General features: G+C 41.2%; 1 protein-coding gene across 1 annotated transcript in view; it reads left to right on the forward strand.

The window, feature by feature from the left end:
* The first annotated feature begins 947 nt into the window (after positions 1-947).
* CLSTN1 (calsyntenin 1) overlaps positions 948-24800 on the forward strand; it is a 37422-nt gene continuing 13569 nt past the window's right edge. Inside the window, exons 1-8 of the mRNA XM_086476037.1 lie at positions 948-1047; positions 11010-11132; positions 17916-17945; positions 19387-19582; positions 21675-21883; positions 22783-22932; positions 23031-23216; positions 24015-24263. Coding sequence (XP_086332163.1) covers positions 948-1047; positions 11010-11132; positions 17916-17945; positions 19387-19582; positions 21675-21883; positions 22783-22932; positions 23031-23216; positions 24015-24263 — 1243 coding nt within the window. The remainder of the gene's footprint in view (positions 1048-11009; positions 11133-17915; positions 17946-19386; positions 19583-21674; positions 21884-22782; positions 22933-23030; positions 23217-24014; positions 24264-24800) is intronic.

The following is a 24800-nucleotide window of genomic DNA, read 5'->3' on the forward strand; positions in this document are numbered from 1 at the left end:
ACGTGGTGGCAGTTTGTTCCTTCCTGGGGTGGTTTGGAGTCCAGCAGCTGACCAGGGTTTGTGCATCCTGCTCCCAGGGCCTTACTGGGCTGGGCTTGCTGCTGGTGCCCTTGCTGTCTTTGTCATCAGTGTTCGGTTAGGGAAAAAACAGCGCTTTCTTCCCCCCCCCCTTTTTGCTGAAAAGATCTGTGAACGGTAAGGAGAAAGCATTTACATAGCTTTATAGAGCTTTTATGTTGGGGGTTTAATCACCATTTGCTTAAATCAGCTGTGATGGGGGCATCAGCTGAGCCCCGATTACCCACTGACCGCAGCTGCAGCCACGCAGGTACGTTCAGGTCATGCAAAGAAAACAAAAAAAACGCCAAAAAAACCCCAACACCCCCCCCCCCCCCCAGAAAATCCCAAACCCCGGCACGGCGCAGCCCATCCCGCCGCACGGCCCCGAGGCGGACGCGCAGGGGCCGCGGTGCCGCAGTGCCCGGCAGCCGCCCGCCCGCCCGCCCGGCGCCCCCGCGGGCTCCCGGGGCGGAGCGGGGGCGGGTTGGGGGCCGGCGGGTTGCGGGGAGGCGCTTCCCTCCGCGGTGCCTCGCCCCGCCCCGCCCCGCCGATGGGCTCTCCCGCATCCCCCGCGCCGTTGGTTCGCTCCCTCCCCCGCCTGGTAACCGGCGCGGAGGGACCGGCCGCGCTCGCCGCCGCCATTTTAGGTGCCGCTGGCGGGGCGCCGCGCTGCCAGGCGGGGGAGGGAGGGGAGGAGGAGAGAAAAGGCGAGCGGAGCGGGGCAGCGCAGCGCTTCTCCTCCCTCCTCCTCCTCCTCTTCCTCCTCCTCCTCCTCGGGGCCGAGCCGAGCCCTCCGCCCGGCGCAGATCGGAGCCCGGACCAGCGGGGGCGCCACAGCCGCCCCGCCAGCCGGGGCTGCGCGCTGCCCTGCACCGCTCCGCGCTACCATGCCGCCGCGCCGCCCGGGCATGCCGTGCTCGCTGCCGGCCCCCGCCTCCTGCCTGCTGGTCGCCGCGCTGCTCTGCGGAGGAGCAGGGGCCGCTCGAGGTAAACAGAGCCGGGGCGGGCGGGGGAGGCTACCCGGCACCGGGGGAAAGGGGAGGGCGGCAGGTCCGGGCCCCCCTCCCGCGGGTTGCGCGCCCGCTCCCCGGGCGCCCTGTGGGGCCGTACCCTGGACGGACGGACCTGCTGGGGGGGGGGGGGGGGAATGGTGTCCTTGGCTCACTTCGTCCTTCGTGGCGGGGGGGGGGGAGCACAGAGGAGGACATCTCGGCGGGGAGGGAGGGGAGGAGGGCGCTGGCCGCCCGTCCCCGGGGCTCGCTGGGGGCCGAGGTGACCCCGCCGCGGCCGTTGCACCTGCGGCGCCGCGGGGAAAGAAGGTGGGGGGGGGACACACGGACGCGGCGGCCGCTTCTCTCCCTCCGTGCTTACCTGCACCGGGGCTGCTCCCTCCGCCCCCGCCCCGAGACCTTCCTACCCCGAAGGTCAGTCGCCGCGCCGGCGGGCCTCAGCTGTGCGGCCGCGGGGGCCCGGCCCAGCTGCGGCGGCGGCGCTCGGTGTCGGCGGCCCGCCCGTTACATAACCGCTCCCGCAGGCGCCGGGCCGGGCTGCGGCCGCCGGCCCGCGGTGCCCGAGGCGGGCAGAGGTCGTCACTTGTTGCCGATGGGGGGGGCTCCGCTGGTGAAATGCAGCGAGACCCGCCGCCTGCCCGCCCTGTCCGGAGTGGTCCTGCCCGCTGGAGCCGCCGCGCTCGTCAGGGCTTGGAGAGGCGTCTGTCCGCGGCGGGAGAGCCGCGATGGGGTTCGGGCTCCTGGGAGAGCCTGGGTGGCCAGCGGGTTGCGAAGGGGAAATAAAAACACTTCGAAGGGCCCCCGGGGAGCCTGGCCTTCAGGCTTACGTAAAGAATAGTCGTCTGATTGTTGGCGAGAACAGAAAGCTTTGCTAAACCTGAAGCGATAACGGCATTTTTAAACACTGGCCTTGTGGCTATTGATTGATCTTGTGGAGTAAAAGTATACGCATTGCAGGTCTCCTCCTGAGCAGATTTCAGTAAGAGGCTTGCAAACGCTTCCTTACCTGAAGGTTACCCCTTGAATTGAGAATGCCATTTCTGCAAGGTTTAGCGGATCCTAGGATGAGATTTGAGATCTGACATTTCGTTTACATGTAGATTAGAAGTGTGGCTTTAAAATGGCTTGCAGACACATCGAAGGGAAGTTCTTGGTCTTAAACAAAACCAACTCATTAAGGGCACATCTTGCTGCAATTTCCCTACATAGGATCAAGAAGCTGCTGCTGTAGTAAGTCATCTGCCAGCTGTTTAGGTAGTGGCCATAATTTACCTGCACAAGATCTCTAAATCCAGCCTGTTCACTCATTTTCTTGGGACCATTAAAATTAATGCTTACCACACCAGAACAGAAGCACAGTTTTATTGAATTGCTATGCTTTTCCATCATTTTGAATGATGAATAAAACTGAGATCAAAGACCGTTTTCAAAGAAAGCTAATATGTACATGGAAACGAATGGCAGATTTAGGTAGCATTACACAGGACAGCTCTGTTGGCTCTTCTGCGGTTTGGTAGAGGCCGTACTTGTTTTCAGTCTAATCTACAGAGCTGCTGGACTGCAGGCCCTGATCTGTTAAACTTCATCACACGTAACTGAGTTACAGTGTGAGGTCTGGTTTGGCTTAGGATGTGCAGCTGCCTTAGTCCTCATGACATTTTGGCTACTCTGGGTAGGCCTGTTGATAGTGGTACATGAAGATGTGTTTAACGATGGGTGAGCTCTGGAGAACACCTGGAAAGCTGCTAGGGTGACTCACTTTCATTTTCCTGTTGTTAGGAGAAGCATTTGTTTGGAAGCACTTATGGTAAACTTTAAGTTTTGTGCTGTATTGTCAGTTCCATTTTTTTTCAAGTACAGCTTCGTTTTTTTTCATCTGTGACATTAAAAGTCCTTGTTACAGAGGTCGCTAAGGTTTACTGTAAGTGGTGAAAACTGAATTGTGGTTGGTTCAGTAGTGTGCAGAAATGGACTGGAAAGGCTACACCAGAGAGGCAAGTTCCACTCTCTAGTCCTGCCTATCCCCGTGATTGGAACAGAGGAGTGAAATGTGGTTTCTTATTTGATGATGGAAAGAAATGGAAATAGCTTTTGGGGGATGTGATCTTACACAAAAGTTAGGTGAGAGCTAGCTGACCTACCACCTTCCCTGTAGTTATTTTAAGGGGTGCAAAGAGTGATTTCAGGTTCTAGAGAGGCATCTTCCTGTCCGGCTGATCCAGGACTCTTAAATTGACTGAGTTTAGCTTGTAATTGGTCAAGTTGACCCAAATCTTTCTAAGCTTGCTGGACTAGCGTTGCGGTGGAAAAGCAATAGCTAGCAGTGCATTCAAATAGTGTTTGTCAAATGAAGCAATTGGATATTTATCAACAGAGCTGAATGGGGAGCGGAATGGAGTGACTTTTCAGACGAGAAGGCAGTGCATCTAATGGCTGCTGCTTCCATTGTCACTGACCAGGTAGAGGGATAGGCCTCTGTTGCCTTGGGCCCCTTCCAACGTATTGTCATTTAGGAAGGGTATTGATCAAAATAATACTATCTTGAGGAAGCTTTGCTGATCTGTGATTATTTCAGGATGTGGTGCTATGAATGTCTTAAATCCAAACCACAAACCACTTTCTCAATACCACAGTCTTACTGCAGATGTTTCTTTGACACAGTAACAGCCTTTATAGCAGAGGGCTGGTGGTGGTTAGGTTTCTATCTCCTTTTTAAGAGGTGAAGAAGTTTAAGGGTACCCTAAAGCATTATGAAGAGAAAATTTGGCTATTTATGGGGGCTGTTTTTTTCCTCTAAGGATTTATGAAAGTAAGAGACCACTGAGAGTAGACAGAATTAACCAGTGCTAGACCTTTCTATAATGATTAATGCTTGGGAATGTTGGAAATTTCCACATTGCTGTGGAAATTGAAATGGAGGAGAGATGGTTTGGGCAAGCATAGCTTACTTTTGTGGTTTGGAATACTATCGTGCCAGTTGTCTTCTCCCATATTATTAGACTGCAGGTTGTGCTGTCTATGCCAAGTTACCAGGAAGATTTATCAACAGAAACTTTTCTAGACTTGTAAATGTATCTTTGGTTTGAAGTCTTAATGTCCTTCAGACTTGAGATCACCAGTTTCAGACTGTTGCAGAATTGTTTTGGGTTTTTTTAAGGAGAAGCTAGGCTCACTGACTTCATTTCTCGTGGAAGTTAGAAGGCTTGAAGTTAAACCCAGATCGGGGCCACAGGGTAGCATGATGTGAACTTCTCATCTCAAACAGATTAAATCACAATTCTGGTGTTCTGGGTAAAGTGGCATTTCCTGCCATGAAAATCTAAGTATCTGATAGCTTAGTGGCTCATGGCTATGAAACTGTTTTGCAGAGGAGAAGAAACTTCTGTAGTCATTGATGTTTTCTGAACCGAAGCACTTTTGCCATTTTTCTGAGCCTTATCTCTCATGCTGTTTAGTTGTATTCAGAGAATTCTCTCTGAAATGTTGTTTATGATATTAAGGGGCGTACCTCTTGTGGCCTTGTCATTGTTGTCAAAGACAGAAGCGATATCTCAAAACGTGAGAGTTTGGTAAGTCAGAAGCCTTGGTCTTAAATAAATCTAATTTGTGTGACTCGTACTGATTGACTCGCATCGACTTCAGCAGGGACTAAACCTCCTTAGGAGCCTTTAGAAAGGATTATTAGAAACCTCAGTGCCTTTGAAGAACTGTCTGTCCTTTGTTGATAGTATTAGGTCTCATCTCACTTGCTTTGTATTCAGATTGAAAACAAGTTGCTGCTACTGATCCCAGTTGGTTTCCCTGTTTTTAAATGGAGTCAACAAGTAGAGCCAGAAGTGCTGGCTATAGGGAGATGGTTTGCTGTATTTGTAAATAAGATTACCTTTCAAGGAGTGACGTTTATAAATATGACAACAATTAGAAAGTAAGTGATTTCCAGTCTTGCGCTATAATTACCAACATTTAAGAGAATATTTATTAAGTGAATGTTTACAGTTAGAGACTTTTGTTTCCTATTTCAGTGTTCTGTTTAGTTTAAAACATTTTCAGTTTCACTTCAAAAATTAAGGCTTTGTTGCCTTAATCCTGTTTGGACTTTTGTGGTGGGATATTGTTGTTTTGCTGTTTTCCCTGCCAGGCTTTTAGCCAAATTGAAATTTGGTCAGTGGATCCTCTGTCCAAGGTGGTTGGTGCTCTGAACATTTCTTCTGCTGCAGTTGTGGATAATAAAAATCACATCTAGTTTCTAATCAGTCATTTACTTACATGCAGTGCCTTAGTTTTAGCAAAACTTCCATGTATCTTTGTACAAATAAAATCAGATTTAGGCAACTGGTTCAGTGTAGAACAGGAAACTCTCTGTAAGTGGTGATAAACCAGAGATTTTTCCCTAGGCAAAATATAATTTAATAAAACCTATTGCATTCCTACAGCTATTAGTTTGAATATGGTGTTTGGAGAATTAGTGTTAATTGTACAGGCTCAAACTGTAGGCACCTGACAATTTATAAACATTATCTTGTGCTCGCAGTGCATGACAGCTGAGCTTCCAGAGCACAAATTACAAGTGTTCCTTAACTGTGGCAAAGAATCCAAGATAGAGATCTGAAATTGTGGGATGAATTTCAACCACCCAGTTTTGGTTCAACTAGGAACTGTAGAGGTTAATGGTGGTGGATGCCCATGCCCTTACCTAATCCCTCTCCTAGTGCAGATTCATCCCCCTATATTTTGTAACCACCTACAGTTTTTATTTCCCAGTAATGGAGATTGTTGTTTGTCTTGAAAGCTCACACTGTAGATAGGAATAGTTCCATGCTGTCGAGAAACAGCATTGGAGCAAAGCTTGGGTTCAGTTTTATCCCATTGTTTCTACCTGTTTATAAGATGATTTTTGATAAAATTCTATGTATCCGAAGACCCAGGTAAATAAACAAAATAAGTCTTTTCATTACTATTGATAATATTTCAAGTTGTGTATATCTGGAGATAATCCTCACCCTTTTCTAACAGAAAATAGAGGCACAGCTCTGAATTGCAGGCTGGTGAGTCTAGGGCAGGAGCAAAACACACATTATAATCAGGCTGTGTTACACCCTTGCTTATTAGACTTTACTTTCAGGGTGGAGGAGGCTGTAGATCTTTACTTCTTGGCTAAGCTATGGTTTTTTTGTGGTTATGTACGGCACAAACTTTTTAACTTTTGGTGATACTGCTTGAAATTTCATCTGAACCGTACCTAATTATGGATATTCAAGCTAAGACATACTTTAGAGTTTTCAGGATCTTGCTGAAAGGCATGCTTGTATTCTCTTAAATCAAGAGGAAGACAATTAAAAGATGTACAATAATAAAAATTTTTGTTAGACATTCAGGACAGGAGTAAGGGACTGTTTACTCAGCTCATTGAGTGCAGTTCATTTGACTTGACAGAGAATATAATTCTCTATGCAATCTCTGGATTTTTCATGAAGTCTCAAAGGTAGATTTTAAAAATTAATATTTTATGTTTATCTACTGTCACTAGATTGAACATCTAGCTTTCAAACTCTAATACTTGTTATTGAGTTCATTCAATGTGTTTTACCAATTAATTGTTAAGAATTAGTTTTGACATAAATCATCTTGATCTGGTTCTAAAGATATGTAGCATCGCTAAACAAGACTAAATATTAGAAGTAGTTATCCAGAAGAAAAAATATTCTCAGCTACAGTCCTTTCTGGTTGAGGTGTGTCTAAATCTTCAGTTACGTAGTGTCGGATCCCTTTTAAGTCAAATGAACTTCTGACCAGTTGTAAGAAGATAACTGAAGTCCTTAGAAAGGACTTTGATAAGTACATTTAATTTTAATATGTTTGCATTTGAATGCTAGAACTGAATTAATTCTGATTGCCTTAAAATTACAGCTTTTGATTAAAGTTTCCATACTAGCCCTGAACCCCGTTGCTCTGCCTACATATTCATTTACATTCATTAATTCTTTTAAACAGCAGGAAAAAGTTGCTGCGAGTTGATCTGATGGATTGCAGTCTGCAGGATCAACCACTGCTCTTCGTGACGTTCCCGTCAGTATTAGTAAAAGCTGATCTGTTCAGTTCATGAGAAACCGAGCACATTTACCTAGAGCAAATGATATTTTAAAAACCTGTGTTCGAGGCACACATCATGTCAGGCACCAATTCCCTTTCCTCCTATAGCTTAGCAGCAATTATCTTCAGATAAATGAAGTTAGACAGGTGGCCTGTGCTCACCTTGCACATGCATGTTCAGGCATTGCTTGGCAGCAGTAAAGGCTCCAGCATGAGCTTTACAGTTCAATTTGCTGCTTGGAAGAGAGGTATCCTTAGCTGCCTCTTGAATTTTTTTGTCCACTACAAAGTTAAGTGGAAGTCAGCTTGCTGTGTTGTGCCAGGGCAGCTTCCCCCACTTGACTAGATTAAATGTTAGTTGGGATTTACAACAGATTCCAGTTGAGGCGCTTACAAATAGTGTGAATATTGTATTTCAAGGAAACCAGTGTAGTTTATCCCAGTTAAATGGCAAGAGATTAACAGCTCAGGGCACTTTGTTAGTGTCAAGCTTGGAACAGGCCAACTGTTTTGGCTTGAAATTAACTGTCTGGCTTTGAACAACTTTCTGTGTAGATTTCAGGAGTTTTGTGACAATTAAAGAGGAAAAAAAGTGAAAGGATAGTTTTCAGTCCAACATTTAATAATCTTTAAGCCAACTGAGATCAGATTAATACTTAGTTTGGTTTTGTACGTGGTTCAAGGGAAGCAGTAATGCATCGCTCATAAGCTGTGCTGCCTATTTCAAATGCTAGCTTGAGAATTTCTTACAGTATGTGGTTCTGTTAGAGTCAGGAGATCACAAATATGGATAACGGGCCTTTCCTGGATATTCAGCAGTAAGTTTGATGTTTCAAAATCCAGTGATGTTTAGCCTTCATAAACACAAAGGGATTTAAGCTTTATGTTTTAAAATCTGGTGATGTTCTAGCCTTCCTAAACACAAAGGGGTTTAAGCTTTATGATTTTATTGTCTACAGCACAATAAAAGGACATGACTTTGCTTTTAACTAGGCCTGTTGTTTGAAGGTTCACTAGACTCTGCAGATGCTTAGCATACTCTTAATTCTGTTCATATGTGGTTACAGTACTTCAAGCTTTTATAGAACTCCCTACCCTACAGTAGTGGGATTTACTGTAGGTTGCTAAATTAGGAGAAGGTTTCTCAATGCATAAAAAAAAATAAATTGTAGTCTACATTCAGAATCACTAGAATTGAGATTTTTTGTTTTTCTGGCAGAGGATCTGTTCTGGTATTTTATACTAGGTCCTTGCAAAGACTAAGGTGAAGGGATGAAAGGACTCTGATATGTTTGGTTGAGGTGTAACTGCCTCAGATGCACTGTCAGAAAAATACACAACTGCGTCCCCCTCATGCTCCGAACAGCCGTGGCTGTATTAGTGAAACACTTTTCTTTAGACCAGGTTTGAATGGAGAGCCATGTTCCAGTTGGAGGCTCACACTTCAGCAATTACTGGGCGCCTTCCCTCTGGGGGAGGACTGGTGTGTTAGCCCCTTTGAGCCTGACCAAGTTGGTTTTAAAACGCCAACTTCCTTGGAGGGTGCTGCAGCAGTGTACTTCTCTGGGCAGAGAGAACAATGTGGCTGACATTTAGCTGGCTGTTTGGTATGCTGAATATTGAAAGCATGCCCATGTGAGTGTATTGAGGCAATAAAGATAGCGTTGCCATATTGAGTAAAAACCATGTGGCAGTAATTAAACACTATTTGCATTAAAATAGTTTGTTGGAGTTCTCTCTTGCTGCATTGTTATATATGAAGATACTGTATCCTGTCTAGCAGTTTGTTGCTACTAACCAGTAAAAGATTGCAGTTGAAAACATATTTGGAAAGTATTACGGTTTCCTGTATGAGTGTTCTACCTCTAGGTTTAATCGTTTGTTTAAGTGTGCTTTTAGCACCGTTTTTTTAATTGGCCTGGATAAGCATATGGTAGACATCATGAATCCATTTTAGTTTGTTGGAGAGGCAGGATTTGAAAGTCTAGGTTAGCTTTACATCTCTGCCTCCTTTGACGGTCTGCTTATATAATTTTTCAGAGAGGCGAAACAGCAGGACTCAACCGTGTAATAGTGTTCTAGCTGTAGCATGTACTTTGCTGTGTTTGCACAGGCGTTTCTTTCAGAAGTTGATCTCACGAAGACCAAAATATGTGTGATGACACCTATTGAATGCTGTTTGGTATGTTTGTCATAACCGCTAGCAAAGCGTTTCTTATGTTTGACTGTACACCATTTGCTGAAGATGACTTGGTTTTGTCTGGTAAGGAGCAGTTTTCAGGCGCTCTGAATGAATGTTTTCCACAGGTTCTAAGCAGCTAGGTGCGTGCAGCTTCCGGAATTAGATCTGGCAAAACGGTATTAAGAATATGTCGTAGCCAAAGAGATTTTTTGGAGTTGCAGATACATATTGCCCAAAACAATTTAGGTGAAAGTGATGCATGTAGAACCTCAGCATGAAGAGAGCTGGACCAAGAGAAATGATCTATTCAACCGTCAAGAAGAATTAGTTGTTACACCACTTAGAGTGGTTCTGTAAACTACGAGCTGTATTTACCTTTGGAGAGTGTAACATAAAGATAAATATTTAATAATCAAGGCGCTCTCATATTGGATTGTCACATAGTAGATGATAACCTAGTAGATAACGTGTGATTTTGTCTTGCGTCTTTTGTGATGTACTAAAAAAACCCCTGTTTTCACAAGCTGACAAGGAAAGATACTGCATTTCCTTGCAGCAGAGGAAGACCAGTCATCTTAAACATGCTCAAGTGAGCAGTTTACAGATTCTTCTGTGCAGGGTTGAAGAATGCTTTTATGGGTGACCTTTTAGTGGATTTTCCCAGTTTCTGAAAGCAATTACTAAATAAGTGATATATGATATAAAAAGTAGTCAGTATTTTACTTGGATTTCAAGGCATTCTATTAGATGACAGAAGAGGCCTAAGATTATGGTCCCTTCTTCCAGCAGCGTTTGAAATCTGCATTAGGTATATGTTGGATTAAAGAATACAAAGTACGGGTCCTCCAAACCCAGCAGGGCCTGGAACGCTTGTGTTGTGTCTCTGCAGCCGAGGTGTGGGCCTGCGAAGCTGGAGTCTTGCCCTTTTCGATGGCCTCTGCTCTCTCTCCTGGTCTTGCATTTTGCATTGTTCCCCAGCTTCAGCAGAACTCCTGGAGTCCTCCTTTACCTGAGTAGCCGTATAAATGACTTGGTAAAACTGATACCAGAGGGTCTAGGTATAGAGCTTATGCTGGGACAGAAATGTCTGTCACTCCCTGTTTGTTTCCTCAGCAAGTGTCCTTAGGCCTTGTGTAGAAATCAGGTAAGTTTGATCCCTTTTCCAGCTGTTCTCGTATTAAAAATCCCATGCAAGACAAAATGCTGGAACTAGAAAAAGCCTTCACATTCTGAAGAATGGTCCACGAACTGGATTCAGGTTGGAGAAGTAGAGTGTAAAGAAAGCCTTGTATTTCATATTGACCATAATGTTGTTTCGTCTGGTGCTGAATATAGGTTTTTCTAGTGTCACATTTGGCACTGTTGGCAGTGGCTCCCCGTTTCTGTTAGAAGGTTTTTGAATTGCACTTCAGGGGCATCTTAAATCCCAGCATAGTTAAGAAACTAATTTAGATTCTCTGAGTTACTTTTAGGAAGCCTCCAGGGACACTGAACTCTTCTGAACATACTTAGGCAGGATTTTGTCTCAAATTTTTTAATTTAGTAAAATGTTGGTTTGGATTTAGAAAAATGAAAGAGGAAAATGTTTAAATCAGTATTACAAAGCGTTTTTAAAAAGAAGTTGTCAGTCTCAAACGTTTTGACCTTGTACTTTGTTTTCCTTGCAGTTAACAAGCATAAGCCATGGATTGAAACAACCTATCATGGTATAGTGACAGAAAATGACAACACGGTGCTCTTGGACCCCCCTTTAATAGCCCTGGACAAAGATGCACCTCTGCGTTTTGCAGGTAAAGAATTCATCTGCATTTCTTTCTGAAGAAGTGGAAATGCTTTCTTGATCACAAATGCTATGTGTTTTCCCTAACAGTAGCATAATGTTTCACAGTGTTTAGACCCTAGGAAACGTTTGCGCGTGGACCAGAGTTTTATTTCATATTTACAGCCATAAATGTGCAGCTGTATCCAAATACCCAGACGAGAGAGTACTCCATATTGAAGATATTCCATGCTTCTTTCAGTTTCACGTGTGTATGTTAATTTTCCTGGTTTTGTTTTTTTACATAGTGTCTAAACTTTTCCTCAGTCCTCTGGATTCCACATTTCACAGCATTCAGTCTGGGCGTTCTGAAACAATTTTTCTCTTATCCTTCTGAAGAGGGTTTTTGATTTTTCTTAGTGTTTTTGATTTGTGTCTTAATAGATCAAAACCAGTAATTAGTAGAATTAAGATTGCATTTCTTCTGTGCATTACTTGGACTGAGAATTCCTGTAGAAATCTAGACTGTCTCTGATAAGCTTGCTTGGCAGTTTGGGGAATTTAAAAAAAAAATGGGTGTCCTCTTCTATCTGAAGAAGAGGCTTTTTGTCCTCTAACAAAAAATATAGAGAATGATGCACAAGCCATTTGCAAAACGTAGAGTAACTCTTCGCTTTTAACGTAGGACTGACAGATGACAGTTTTCTTGCAAACTTCTGCAGTAGTATTTTTTTCTGGAAACGAGAGTTTAAGAATACTGTGTTCGTTAGTTGGATGTGATATTATGAGAAGTAAATTTTTGGGATGAGAAAATATTAGAAAACTGTTTGAAGTATAGCAATGGGCATCTGCAGGTTTTAAAATCAGTTTTAGTGGATAATACAAGCTTAAATTAGGTACTTGCAGAAACTTACTTGGTTAAGTAAAATTTTAGATTGAAGAATCCTAGTAAAATACCTAGAGGATGTGACATTAGCCATTTTTGGGAACATTGCTTAGCCTGGCTTCAAGGAGGAAGTGATAGAAAAAGACAGCAATTAAATTAACAGCCATTTGAAATGTTCAGCATGCTGACTGCGTTGTGTGCTGCAGTATTACAGCAACTCAGTCAATTTCTTAGCGTGGTACTTAAAGTAACAGCTCTGTTGCATTATCTATCGTAAGGCTGTAATTATCTCTAAGGCTGCCTTGTAAATTCGGGGAGTTCAAAGGTAATGGTAAACCTCGGAGATTCAAACTTTCTTCTGCATTGGATACGCATGGCAGAGGCTCTTAAGTGATCTTAACTGGAAATAAAACTGCTGTCTATGAACAAAAAACCTTTTCATTTCCAAATGAAGAAGCTTGTGTTGGGATATACAAAATCTGCTCGGTAAAAGAGGTATCGGAAGGCTGACTTGCGTACTTGGTGATTAGAGGAACATCAGTTATCTCTCACAGTTCTTAAGTGCTTTAACTGTAGGCACTGGTAGTTTGACAGCATTGAACAGGTTTTGAAAATGTCAGTTTTATACCTCTTGGTGGATAGTAAAGTTCTCTTGAGTGCTGGATGTAATGAAGCTTTAAGAAAGTGCTTGCAGAATATCTTCAAATGTATTGTCAAATTTGCAGAGGAAAATCCAGTGTCAAAGCATCTCTTTAAATGAGACTGCTTTTTGGTTGTGTTGATCTAAATTACATAAACCTGTTTTCATGTAATGAACACATTTACCAACTGGAAGTTGGTTTTATTAAACTTTTGTATGAACATTATACACTTCGGCTTTCAAAAACTATCAGTTCTTAAGCAGCAGGAGAACAATAGATTTAAAATAATTGTCTTAAATACTGAGTATAGCCCACTAATGTTGTAAAGAAATTTTCCTCGATATGACTCTGTTGCGTAAATCTTGGATGACTGTGCTGTGGGAATCTATACAAGTGTTTGTCTACCATTAAATGGAACAGTACTTGAGTCTGTCTTTGAGGAGGCCAAATGTGGGAGACACGTTGAGTCAGCATTATCTGTTCTAGTTGGTGGTGCTGTAGTCGTGTCCTAGGACAGAGCATAGTATTGTTGTCCAGCAGCATCTATGTGGGTGTTTAAGTGTGAGAAGCCCATTAGATCAGTGACATGTTTTCACAGCAAAACAAAGCGTTTTCAGGATTAAATGAATGTTTCAGCCCTAACTGGTATATTCCTACTTATAAATCAAATTTATTCATGCTTCAAAAGGTTGGATATTTTAATTAACTGTGCCCCCTAGCTGAGCTGTGAAACTTCAGAACTGTCTGCAGGTTAAAAATCTTTTAAATAGAGCTTTTTGCTTTATTTCAATTTAGAGCGTGTTGAAACGTTTTGAAACTAGTTCATTTAAATGCTTTGTAGTGCATGAACAACTGTGGAGCCAGTAAAAGTAATATTTTATTGCTTTGCTCACTCTGTGCTGTGGGTAGGATCCTAAAACCCAGGTGTGCAGAAGTAAGTAGGGCTATATAGGCATTTGCTTCTAGGGTGATTTGTATGGTTTTACATCTGAAACAACACACTTTTGAAAACAGAGTTTGAATAGTCACGCCAGGTTGCCTCATCATACTGCCTGCCATGTAGAGACCGTATGGAATCAGTCTTTTGTACCATGGTTGTCACAGGTCTGATTGAGGAGACAACGACCATTCTCCTTCCTCAATGAAACTTTTCTGTGTTACAAATTTAGTCATGCTGGCATTTGGTCCAAAATGGTTTTGCTGAAAAAATAAAGGACAGTTACATTTTCTACTGTACATTAGAGTAATTCACGTCCAAAATCAGTTTAACATCTGAACCTCTCAGTATGGATCTCCTTTACTATGCAAAAGGGAACTGAATTTTTGTTGCATTTGAAAAAAAACCAATGTTGTCTCTGGATGCCTTCACGTAGCTGAATGTGTTTTGTTATAAGAGCATAACACAAGATCTTGCTGGCAAAATGTTTGAAATGTTTCCCCTGTGGAAGGAAATGTTACCTTGTTTTATTGATGTGTCTGTAAGAGGGTTTTAATCCCTCTTCCCCCACCCCACCCCTAGAGAAAACCACTTTTCAGCCACAATACTTTATTTTCCCCTTACTAATCTGGGATGCAAGAAGTATTTTTGTGGGGGTTAGGAATTTTTTGACTTAAGAGCATGAATATGCATAGAGCTTTAAAATGATCTTGCAGAGTCTCTATTCATTCTTTAAAACCCCCCCAAAAAAACCCAAAACAAACCCAAAAATGCACCGAGCCTTTCTGTCAGCCTCTCCGCGGAGGTGTGTGGGATTCACATGTTGCAGTGGGCGAGCGCTGATGCCATTTCCACGCTGTGCCGCCAGCCCGGGTTTGTTTAGGGCAGGGAGCTGTGCTGACGTCCTGTCTGCGGCGGGCCCGGGTGTAATGCAGCGCTCAGCTGGATGCTGCTTGTGAAGGAAGGGTATGTAGAGAAGATGAATGACACTGTGTAATCAAACAGATAAAGATTTTGATCTTGTCACATCCAATGAGTGATTCGGTGAGCGTACAACAAATAGGTCGCGCCGCCGATCGGCAAACCAGAGAGGAAGTTGTGCGCCTGTCGTGTTTCAGCCAGTTCTCCATCAAATTTAAGGCCTGCATGAAGTGGTGTTTTGTACCTGCCATGCACACAAACTGAAATGGAGTTACCACTAATTGTGAAATTTAAAATTGGTTCGCTTTTTAACAGTTTTGTGTGGTACTAAGAAATACTCATTGAGGAGAGATTCTAAACACAGTGAAATGGGAGCCTTTCCTGAGGGCTTTCCGTGATGCTCGTGTAGACTGCTGCTTGGTTAGGGCTGGGAGGATATACCGCCTCTCCTGTGGAATGGAAATGTGGAGGGATAGCGGACTCCAGAGTTTGGAGAGTGTCTAGTCAAATGCTGTATGTCCAGTTTAAATATCTCATGAACCTTTTTTGTAACTGTATAATATAATGAAGTATTTTACATCATTATATCGTACAGAAAGAGGCAAAACAGTAAAAATCAACAAACCAGATCCTCGCTGTCATTTGATTGTGCTACACTAGAAAGGAGACATATAGAAAGCCTTTAGGATACAGGATTACTCTATGTTTTCTGGCTAACCTAAGTTCCACAGACCTGTGTTATCTGTAAAATGAAGTGTTCTTCCAACTGAGATTGCAGCTGAGTGAAACACAGTGAAGTTCTATCCTAGTTACAGTTTTATTTAGCCGAACAATTCCCAGTATATCAAATAGAAACTGATTTACAGGTTGATCATCATTTTGTTCTAAGATAGGAGAGGTAGGAATTTAGTTCAGTAATGTATGAGAAAAAGCGTTAAGCACAAATGACATACCATGAAACCTTAGGCAGCATGGTGTGGTACTAAGCGTACTTAGTGGCAATGAAAATAATTCACTGGCAAGAAATCTGTAATCACAGAAGAGCCTTACCTATACTATATAAATACATGCATGTCATAACTGGGATGAAAATGAATATCCATGTATGGGAATATTAATCTGTAAATTGTTTTGTCTTGAAGCAGCTCTGTATCAATCTGTAAGATGTTTTTGAGAAAGGAGGGGGAGCTTTAATTTTTGAAATACTTTGTACTTTAGAGAATTACTCTTTTTTTTTTTTTTTTTGCCTGTTTTCATTGCAGGGACACCTTGAAGCAGGGAGTTTAAAAAGCCTGTTAGGTTGGGAGCTGTGCATTTGCTTATTTAGAGCACTTGTGTGATAAGTTAACACCATAGTTTTTATGCATTACAGCTTTTTCAGTCGCAAGAACCTTGCCTGTGTAGTAATAAAAGGGCTTTTTGTTAATCTTACTAGTGTGAAGTGGAAAATAGGATTGTATCAGGTCAGTTACTGTTCTGAGAAACATCTGGCAGGAATTGAGCTATAGTACACCTGAACAGAAGCTTTACACCTTAAAAAGCGTTGGGAGACACACAAATAGTTACTGGAGAGCTTATTTATGTCTTATGCTCAGGAGCCAAAAATATAATGCCTGAACTTCCTAGCAGCCAAATTGGTGCCAGAGCTAAAGGTCTCTTCAGATGATAAAGAGCTGATTGGTTTTTAAACAGGCTCTCATTCTCCCAAATAGGTAATTGCCACATTAATACAATTCTCCCTCTTCCCTCCATTATCAGGCTTCCTGCTTTTATGTTCCCTTCCATATTTTTTTTTCCCTGTAGTCTTTTCACACACACTGCTTGACTCTCAAGGTTAGAGTTACTGGGGAAGGGAGCAGGGTGTACAGGAGTAAGAGATGTGGAATATCTCATTTAAGCAGTGTAAAATTTTCTTGAATGATCCTATTGCCAAAACACATTAAAATCTGGGATTATATTTATATCCTGTGTAAGAATAGACTCAAATTATGCAGGTGCCACAAGAGGCAGCATACTTGGTGCATTAAAATAAAGAGCTGCTTATAAATCTAGGGGTTACCTGAAGTGAGTTTCAGGGAGAACCTAATGAGAGCTATTTCAGAAACTGTCTCCTTTTAAAATGAAGGACTAGAAATCATAATAACTTATAAGGTATTTTTCCTTAATTATATTTCTGCTTCAATATTAAACTGTAAATTTGCCTTTTTATGAAAAATATTTCTCTGTAACTATAGTGCCTTATCTCTTTTTAAGGCCACTCTAGAATAGAGAGTTGAATAACTGTGTTACTGCGAGTTGTTTGAAATGTGTGAGAATTAACAGATCTGCCAGAAGTGATTTTAAGGGTACAGGTCTGCTTTGTTGTACTGGAATTCAGGTCAGAGATGATGGAAAAAATGATTGCTATGCTGGATGATACGAAAAGGGGATAGTTTGGAGGTTTAGCTATGATTTCGAGGGGAGTGAAGAACAGGGTTAACTGTCTTTTCATTAAAACTGTGAAGCTGTTCCAGGTGCTTATCACAGTCATCTGATACCATTGTGAAATTCAGTTTTATCCGAGATCTGCTCGTACCCGTGGAAGATCCAGGGTACTGTGAAGCCTGTGCTTTTCTGCAGTGGCTGGAGGGAGCAAGGCAGGCAGCTCTAGGGCATCCTCAGCACTAGTAGCTGAATAGGTTTGAGTACCTGGATCTCTCCCATCCAGCATTACAGTCTTTCAGCAGTAGAATAAAACGATAGAAGCTGTTGGTTGCTTGTTTAAACTGGAAAAGCAATATGCTGCTAGGAAAATATAAAGCTCCCCCAACCCCTATTTCTTACATTAAACCTTTTGTGTTCGTTAGGATCACAATTTAATGTGTGTATTTTTTTAATCATGGATTACATCAATACTGTAGAATTTAAATTTTGCAAATGCTAGGTGTTACACAGCCTAGACCAATACTACTTAAAAAAAAAAATGTAACTCAAAAGGGAGGTATGAAGTTTTTGAATTGTAGAAACATGGTGGTTTCAGTACAATAGATAAAAGCTTGTTTAAATTATTTAACATCTCTTCTTTAAATAGAATATAGAAATTATTTCTGATAAATTCTACTTTATGGGTAGCTCTTCATCAACATGGAATTTTGAAAATATCTTTTGTTTAGCAGTTGGTATTAAAAAAAAAGAAAAAAAGCGCCTTTTGATAAACTTATTAAATACTTCAAAATTCTAAGAAATGACAACCTGGAGTTAAAAGATTAAATAATGTTTAACATAACTAAAACTCTAAAATTGTAACAGTTACAGCAAATCACCACTGGAATTTTAAAATACAATTTTTCCAAAGCTTTTCTGTGTAATGTGTGCATCTTTGCCTTTTCCTTATTTGCTCCCTTTCAACCTTTCCTGTTACTGACTTGGGTTTATCTTTTCTCCCTTTAGAGAGTTTTGAGGTGACAGTCACCAAAGAAGGTGATAAAGGGTTCTTTCTATCCCTTTTACGAATATTAACCTACTAACTTTGGTTATGAAATGGGGAATCAGCACTTAAACAGAAGATCCTGTCATGCTCTTTTGTCCCATTTATTCTCCCAGTTTTTTTCTATTTTAAAATATATTGATAAAACCTGTTATGTAACCAAACCCTTGGTTAGAAATATCTGTAAATCAGACATCCATTTGAACCATTTTGCATTATTGTACATTGTATGGACACCGAAGGAGTTGTTTTTGGGGAAATTGGTGTTTTCTGATATTTTCACTGATAGCTTACTTCCTTGGGACATCCTAGGTTTTTTCACGTGCTTTGTAAAGTAATATTTAACTGCCGAAGCATTGTAACACCTTCCCTGCAGTACAGTTCCTTCAGTATGTACTTCAGTAGTTTAAAATCGGAATCAAATACCTTTTTTTTTAAATACCTCTAGACATGTTTACAGTAGGAATGCATTCTTGGTACTGCAATACCGCTGCAACTATAATAGCGAAATAGTGTTTTATGTTGGTGTAAGAAAATCACCTTCAAAACTTGACAAGTCGTACAGGTAAAAACACAGTGATGGGGATCAAACTGTGGATGGAGTGGCTTTGTTAGCAGAGCTAGGTGTGCTAGGCTCACTCCGCATACCGTGCTGACAGATTGACCTCGCTGGGCCAGCAAGAGGTCTTGTAGTGTAATCCAAGGCTTAGAAGTGGTTTAAAACAACGTACTAGGGACTTCTCTTGCAAGTTTGTTAGGATGAAGAGTTTGAATAGAAAGGAAAGCCTACTAAATGGTTCCATGCGAGAGCTTCCTTGACTAACATATTTGGTCTGTGTTAGTAGATAGCTGTTGAAATGGATGCCTGAGAAGTTGGTATTTCTACCTTTCTCATTCAGTAGTTTATTTTGATTCCCTAATTTTAGCCAGGTACATTGCACAGGAAGACTTTGTTCTTTGATCTGTTGACAGAATTTCTGTAATTATGGTGCTGAACCTGTACTTGAAGCTTTTTCATCCCTTGACTTGTAACTGTGCATTTTAACCTTTTGCTCTGGTCAAAATAAACAAGCTGCCCAGCTATTCCCAGTAGCTTGGCGTAGAAGACATTACCAGTGGCCTTGGCTGTATGCTCTCATAAGATCTACTCTTACCCTAGAGCTATCTCAAGTACTCCTGTGAAATGCCTGTCTACATTTCTCTTTTTCTCTTTCGTATTCCTGCATGAATGGATGCAAAGTAAACAAGTTGCTTGGAAGGCAGACGTATGCTTCTTTTTACTAAAGTTCCCAGAAATCACCCATTTTAAAGCACAGTGCTCTTGCTTTGTCCACAGACCCTCACAAACCCTTGGCTGCAAAGTATTTGGTCATTTATTTTAAAAATGTGTCGTAATTTTGACCAGTTCTAACCTCTCTTACTTTGAATCTGTAGGTGAGATTTGTGGATTTAAAATTCACGGGCAAAATGTTCCCTTTGAAGCAGTGGTAGTGGATAAATCCACTGGTGAGGGAATAATACGCTCTAAAGAAAAGCTTGACTGTGAACTGCAGAAGGACTACACGTTCACCATACAGGCCTATGACTGTGGAAAGGGACCAGATGGAGCAAATGCAAAAAAATCCCACAAGTAAGTAAATCTGTGGTGGGCTGAGGGGAAGCTTGGGTTCAAGTGGTCTCCTGCTCATGGTTATTTATGGTCTGTGTATTTAGAGTAAATGTAAACCAAGTGTTAATATTGGAAGTCTTTCATATAATGGTAATATAGCTAGCAGCGAAATGGGAATGAACTGTTTTGACATCTCTTTAGCTGTATTCTGCATGAAACTGCTTTATCCCTTCATGTCTCTGAATTTACATTAGCAAATAGTGTGGGCGTAGAAGCAGGAAAACTGTTGATGTAGTTAAAATCCGGCTTGAGTTGATATAAAGGGTTTGCATGGGATACCAAGCCTGGACATTGTTTCAGAATTCAGTTTCTAAAACAGAAAAACTGTTTCAAGAAGTCAGTGTATGTTAAACTTGACAAAATGGAAAAGAATACATGTTGTTGTCCTTCCCAGACAGCCTCACCAGAAGAAGCAAGATCAATAGCATGAGGTTCCTCTTTGCCTAGATTAAAGAGTGGGAACAAAGCAGTCTTTAGCTAATCTTTAGCGAGAGAAGAAACCACAATGTAAAATGTTCCTTAGAAAATCCACTTGAGAATAACTGCTTAATGCCCTGGTGTAAACATCTGCAGAGCATGTGGAAAATTATCATTTGTGTGAAGCAAAGGGCATAAATAAGATGAGGAGTAGCAGCAGTCGTCTTGGTGACAAATACAGCCTTGTTACTCTATAGCTGTCTGCTTCAAATAGGCAGCGGAAAGTTACCTCCTTAAGGATTACGCTTATGGAAAATGGGTATGCCCTTAAACTCTGCATGAAATTTGACTTTTGGAGAAAGATTTCAAAGAGAAAGATGGCAACAAGTGTTTTGTTGGGTTGGCTGGAGTTACATTCTTTGTTCAGTTTGATAGTGTGCAGTTTGCTCTCCGCGCTGTAGAACTTTCCTGTATTTTTCTACCTGTGATGGTTAGTTGAGATACAAACTCTCTTCTGCTGGGCCTAGTAAAAATTATGATGATCCCAGTACAGATCTAGCAGCATGCTTCGCTTGTTTTCCCACAGCAGAATAACGAGTCTCCAAGACCTACACCTACGAACCACTGTTGAAATTTCCCTGGCCTATCGTTGTCTCTGTTACGTTTTCTTGTGGCTTTTAACCATATTGTTTAGCTCTTAAAGTCAGAAATATAAAGTGTATTTGGTACAGAAGGCCATCTTTTGTGGCACTTATTTAACACATAGGATAAATGAAAATCTTAAAGACTTTTTTTAGCATAAGCATTAGAAAACTTCTGCTTTTATGGAAGGACTGTAGTGATTGAATTCTTTTTTAGTTTACATTCCAGATACTTTTTGTTATTCACTTTTTCTCCTTGATCATTGACAGAAACTGCATTATTTTCCTATTCTGTATATACCAGCAATCAGCGACAAGCACGAAAGGGCGGAATTCAAGATCCAATCTGTTTAGGATTATCTAGCTAGCAACATGATGTGTTAAAGTGTATCTTCCGCTTCTGTGATTCTTCCATTTAAATGGTCTGATCACTCATTCATATATCCAAGAAATAAGCCAGTTTTCACTAACTTATACAGCTCAGTCCTTTATTAGCAAAAGAAAGCTAATCAAATGCACTTGACTGAGCTCTTAGTCTAAGACCAGTCTCAACTGTCATTCTTGTTCACATGAAATAAAAATTGGGTGTTTCTGTCAAATGCTCTGACAGCACAAAAGAAGTAGAAGGATTGTACTGCTTTAATAGAAGTAAAAGCTTATTTTGTCACAGCGGTATTTTGTGGTATTTCTGTAAAATGGCAGCAGTTTAATAGTTGCAATACAAGGGTCTGAGTTTTATTTGCAAATAAACAGCAATTGTAAGCTGTAACCTAGAACTACACTGAATTATATAGCAGCACACTGGAAAAATATTCTCTGCTTTCCTAGTTGGGGTAGTTGAGATTGTTAATTTTATTGGTTGTAAGTTATTGGTCACTTCAGGAGCTTAAATTCTGAAGGATAGCTTCATGTGTAACAGAGGGAGCTGTTCTACCAGATCCTTTGCATGGAGTTTGGCAATATATAGGAACCTGACCTTTCTGTTTTATTTCCAGAGCAACAGTACATATTCAGGTGAACGATGTTAATGAGTATGCTCCTGTGTTCAAAGAGAAGTCATACAAGGCAACAGTTATTGAAGGGAAGAGGTATGACAGCATCCTCAAAGTGGAAGCAGTGGACGCAGATTGTTCACCTCAGTTCAGCCAGATTTGCAGTTACGAAATCGTAACCCCGGACGTACCTTTTGCTGTTGACAAAGATGGTAAGAATAGCGTGTGGGATGGAGCAGGAATTTCTGTAATTTGCCACCCTAAGAATAGGACGTCAAACTGGTCAGCAGAAAACTACAGCAACCCTGTTTTAGCCCTTTCCTTCAACGTCATTAAACGGACATGTTCACTTCAGCAGTTTGAATTGATAAGGAGAAGCGAGATGTCTTTCAGTGCCAGTACCACGTGCTATCTGCTGATGTAAGGAGCAGATGGTCTGTTGCATGTGTGTTGTTTCTTGTAAAATGCTTTTAAAAATAAAGGAAGTATGGTAGCTGTATTAGGTTTTAAATGGCCTCTTAGTAGGGTTTTGGGGGTTTTTGCCTGCAGTTTTCTATTCTCTGTTAGGATAGCTTTTGCTAATTGGATTCCGTGTGAGTGCTTTTCATATTTGGGATGCTCATCTGTGTCTCCGGAGATTACAGTATCATGGTTATTAATTTCGAAGTGTAGTGATTTGTTTAGGTCATTTTCTTCCAGCCGGTGATCTGTGGATCTTTCAGAATCTATAGACTACTTCTAGGGGCTCAAGCAAGCTGAGTAAGCAAAGCGAAACGGTTTTTAGTGGGCTTTAGTTTGAGTTTTTGGGGGATCCACATTGCCAATGGATTATTTTCATTATAGTATACTATTAAGAGCCCAATAAGTATATACCTGCTGTTCTGTGTATGTGTGCTCATCTCTGGATTTACGTAATTTTTAATGATCGGGGCCCGATGTCTTGCACTGAAAAGTCAAATAGCGAAGGGCCAATTCACTTGCAGGTGTGTCTGTTAAAGTCTTGGTACCTGTATGACATACATAGGTGGTACCTGGATGCATTTAATGCGACAGTGACCCTGAGAAACAAGTAGATACTGACGTCTGATTATTGCTTTTTTTTTTGTGTCAGGTTATATAAAAAACACAGAAAAGTTAAACTATGGTAAAGAACATCAGTATAAACTGACAGTAACAGCGTATGACTGTGGGAAGAAGAGAGCTGCTGAGGATGTGTTGGTTAAAATTAGCATTAAGCCTACGTGCAAGCCTGGCTGGCAAGGTTAGTTTGATCTCCTTCCTATCTGCTTTTAGCATTTGCCAGTACCTTCAGTTAAACACAAGAGATTTTTAATATTGTTTCTTTGAATAAATGTACAGGTTGGAGCAAAAGAATAGAATATGAGCCTGGTACTGGTTCGTTGGCTCTCTTCCCTGGTATGCGTTTGGAGACATGTGATGAGCCAATAACCTCAATTCAAGCAACAGTTGAACTAGAAACCAACCATATTGGTAAAGGCTGTGATAGAGACACCTATTCTGAGAAATCCATTCACAGACTCTGTGGTAAGAATGCTTTTGTGAAAATGAAGTGGCTTCCCTTGCTTATTAGTTTTTCTTTGAATATTATGTTAGACCAAAAATCAGTAAGTAGATATCATCTTCATTTGCATGTAGTTTCCTCCAACTTTTTTCCCAGCAGGCAATAAAAACCATGAAATTGGCTGAAGGTGACTTTTAAAATAATTCTCAAATGCAGTTAAGAATCTCTTTCTTCTGCCTCTCCACTAGCTTGTATAGACTAATAATTTCCGTCACATGAGACTCATATTCAGGAGCTGAAAGAATGTTATATATGTGGAAGGATATAGCCATTAAAACCTCTCTTTTTTCTGAGGTGTGATGGATGTGAAGGATGCAACGTAAGAAACACATTGTGAAAAAGTAGATGAAAAAACAAAGAAAAGTGTGGTTTGGAAAAACCAGTTTACTTGCATCAGTTAAATTTATACTGTACTTTCCCTAGGAATAAAAGGCACCTTGGCATCCACATACGCTGCAGTTGAAGGTCTTATGAAAAGTTTATGAATCCTTTGTAGCCGATATGGAAGAATTGAGTTACCTTCAACTGGATGGATATTAGTCTTACAACTAGTGTAGCGTCAAGAGAAAGGCATCATGTTCGTGGGCCTAAGGGACAAGTGGTATTAGTGCCACATTGTTTAAAAGGAGAATTGCTTGATGTGTGATGGCAGTGAATAATCCTGATAGTTGGTGCTGAAAAATTAACAAACGAGTTTGGTTTGAAACAAGTGGTAATCTTTTTAGTTTCTGCCTTTTTTCATTTGAGCATTTTTATTGTAGGTGCTTCTTCTGGCACAGCCGAGCTACTTCCCCCTCCAAGTAGTGCTGCTAACTGGACAATAGGACTTCCTACTGATAATGGTCATGACAGTGACCAAGTCTTCGAATTTAATGGCACACAAGCTGTGAAGATTCCAGATGGCGTTGTCACAGTCAATCTAAAAGAGCCCTTCATGATTTCAGTCTGGATGAGGCATGGGCCTGGAACCAAAGAAAAAGAGACAATTCTGTGCAATTCAGACAAGACAGGTTTGTCAGTACTTCAAGTATAAGCAGTCTCGTTGGGTTTTGTTTGGTTTTATATGCTGTGGCAGCGTATGTGAGAATTGTTAAAGTTGTTTTCTCTAGGTTAGGTTTTTGTTGGGAGTGAAATGAAGTGGACTATAAAAGTCGCTCTTTATTGTGCATACCTAGGGGCATGGCCTTAGATTATCTCACTTCAGGTTAGGCAGACTGGTTTTTCTCATTCTATTTCAATTTACGTTATGTGTTTCTTTTTTGCTGTGGTAGATGACTTATTCTGGCAATGCAGTCTCAATTTTGCATCTCCAAAGATCGCCTTATGCTTGATGCTGCCTAAAATCATTAAGATACATATATCAGGTTTAGAGACAGCATTTGCTACTATTATCTTTTTTTTCCTAGGAGAAGGTAATTTCTCTTTCTCCAGTGATGAAGTATTTTTTACCCTGTGCATAATTTCAGTCTCTGTGAATGCTACAGACACAATAGTTTTAAAGATGCTATTAATGAGAAGGAAGTCTGATAACCCTGTTTACATAATTG

This window comes from Leptosomus discolor, chromosome 20 (genome assembly GCF_034619465.1).
Source record: "Leptosomus discolor isolate bLepDis1 chromosome 20, bLepDis1.hap2, whole genome shotgun sequence".
NCBI classification, from domain to species: domain Eukaryota; kingdom Metazoa; phylum Chordata; class Aves; order Leptosomiformes; family Leptosomidae; genus Leptosomus; species Leptosomus discolor.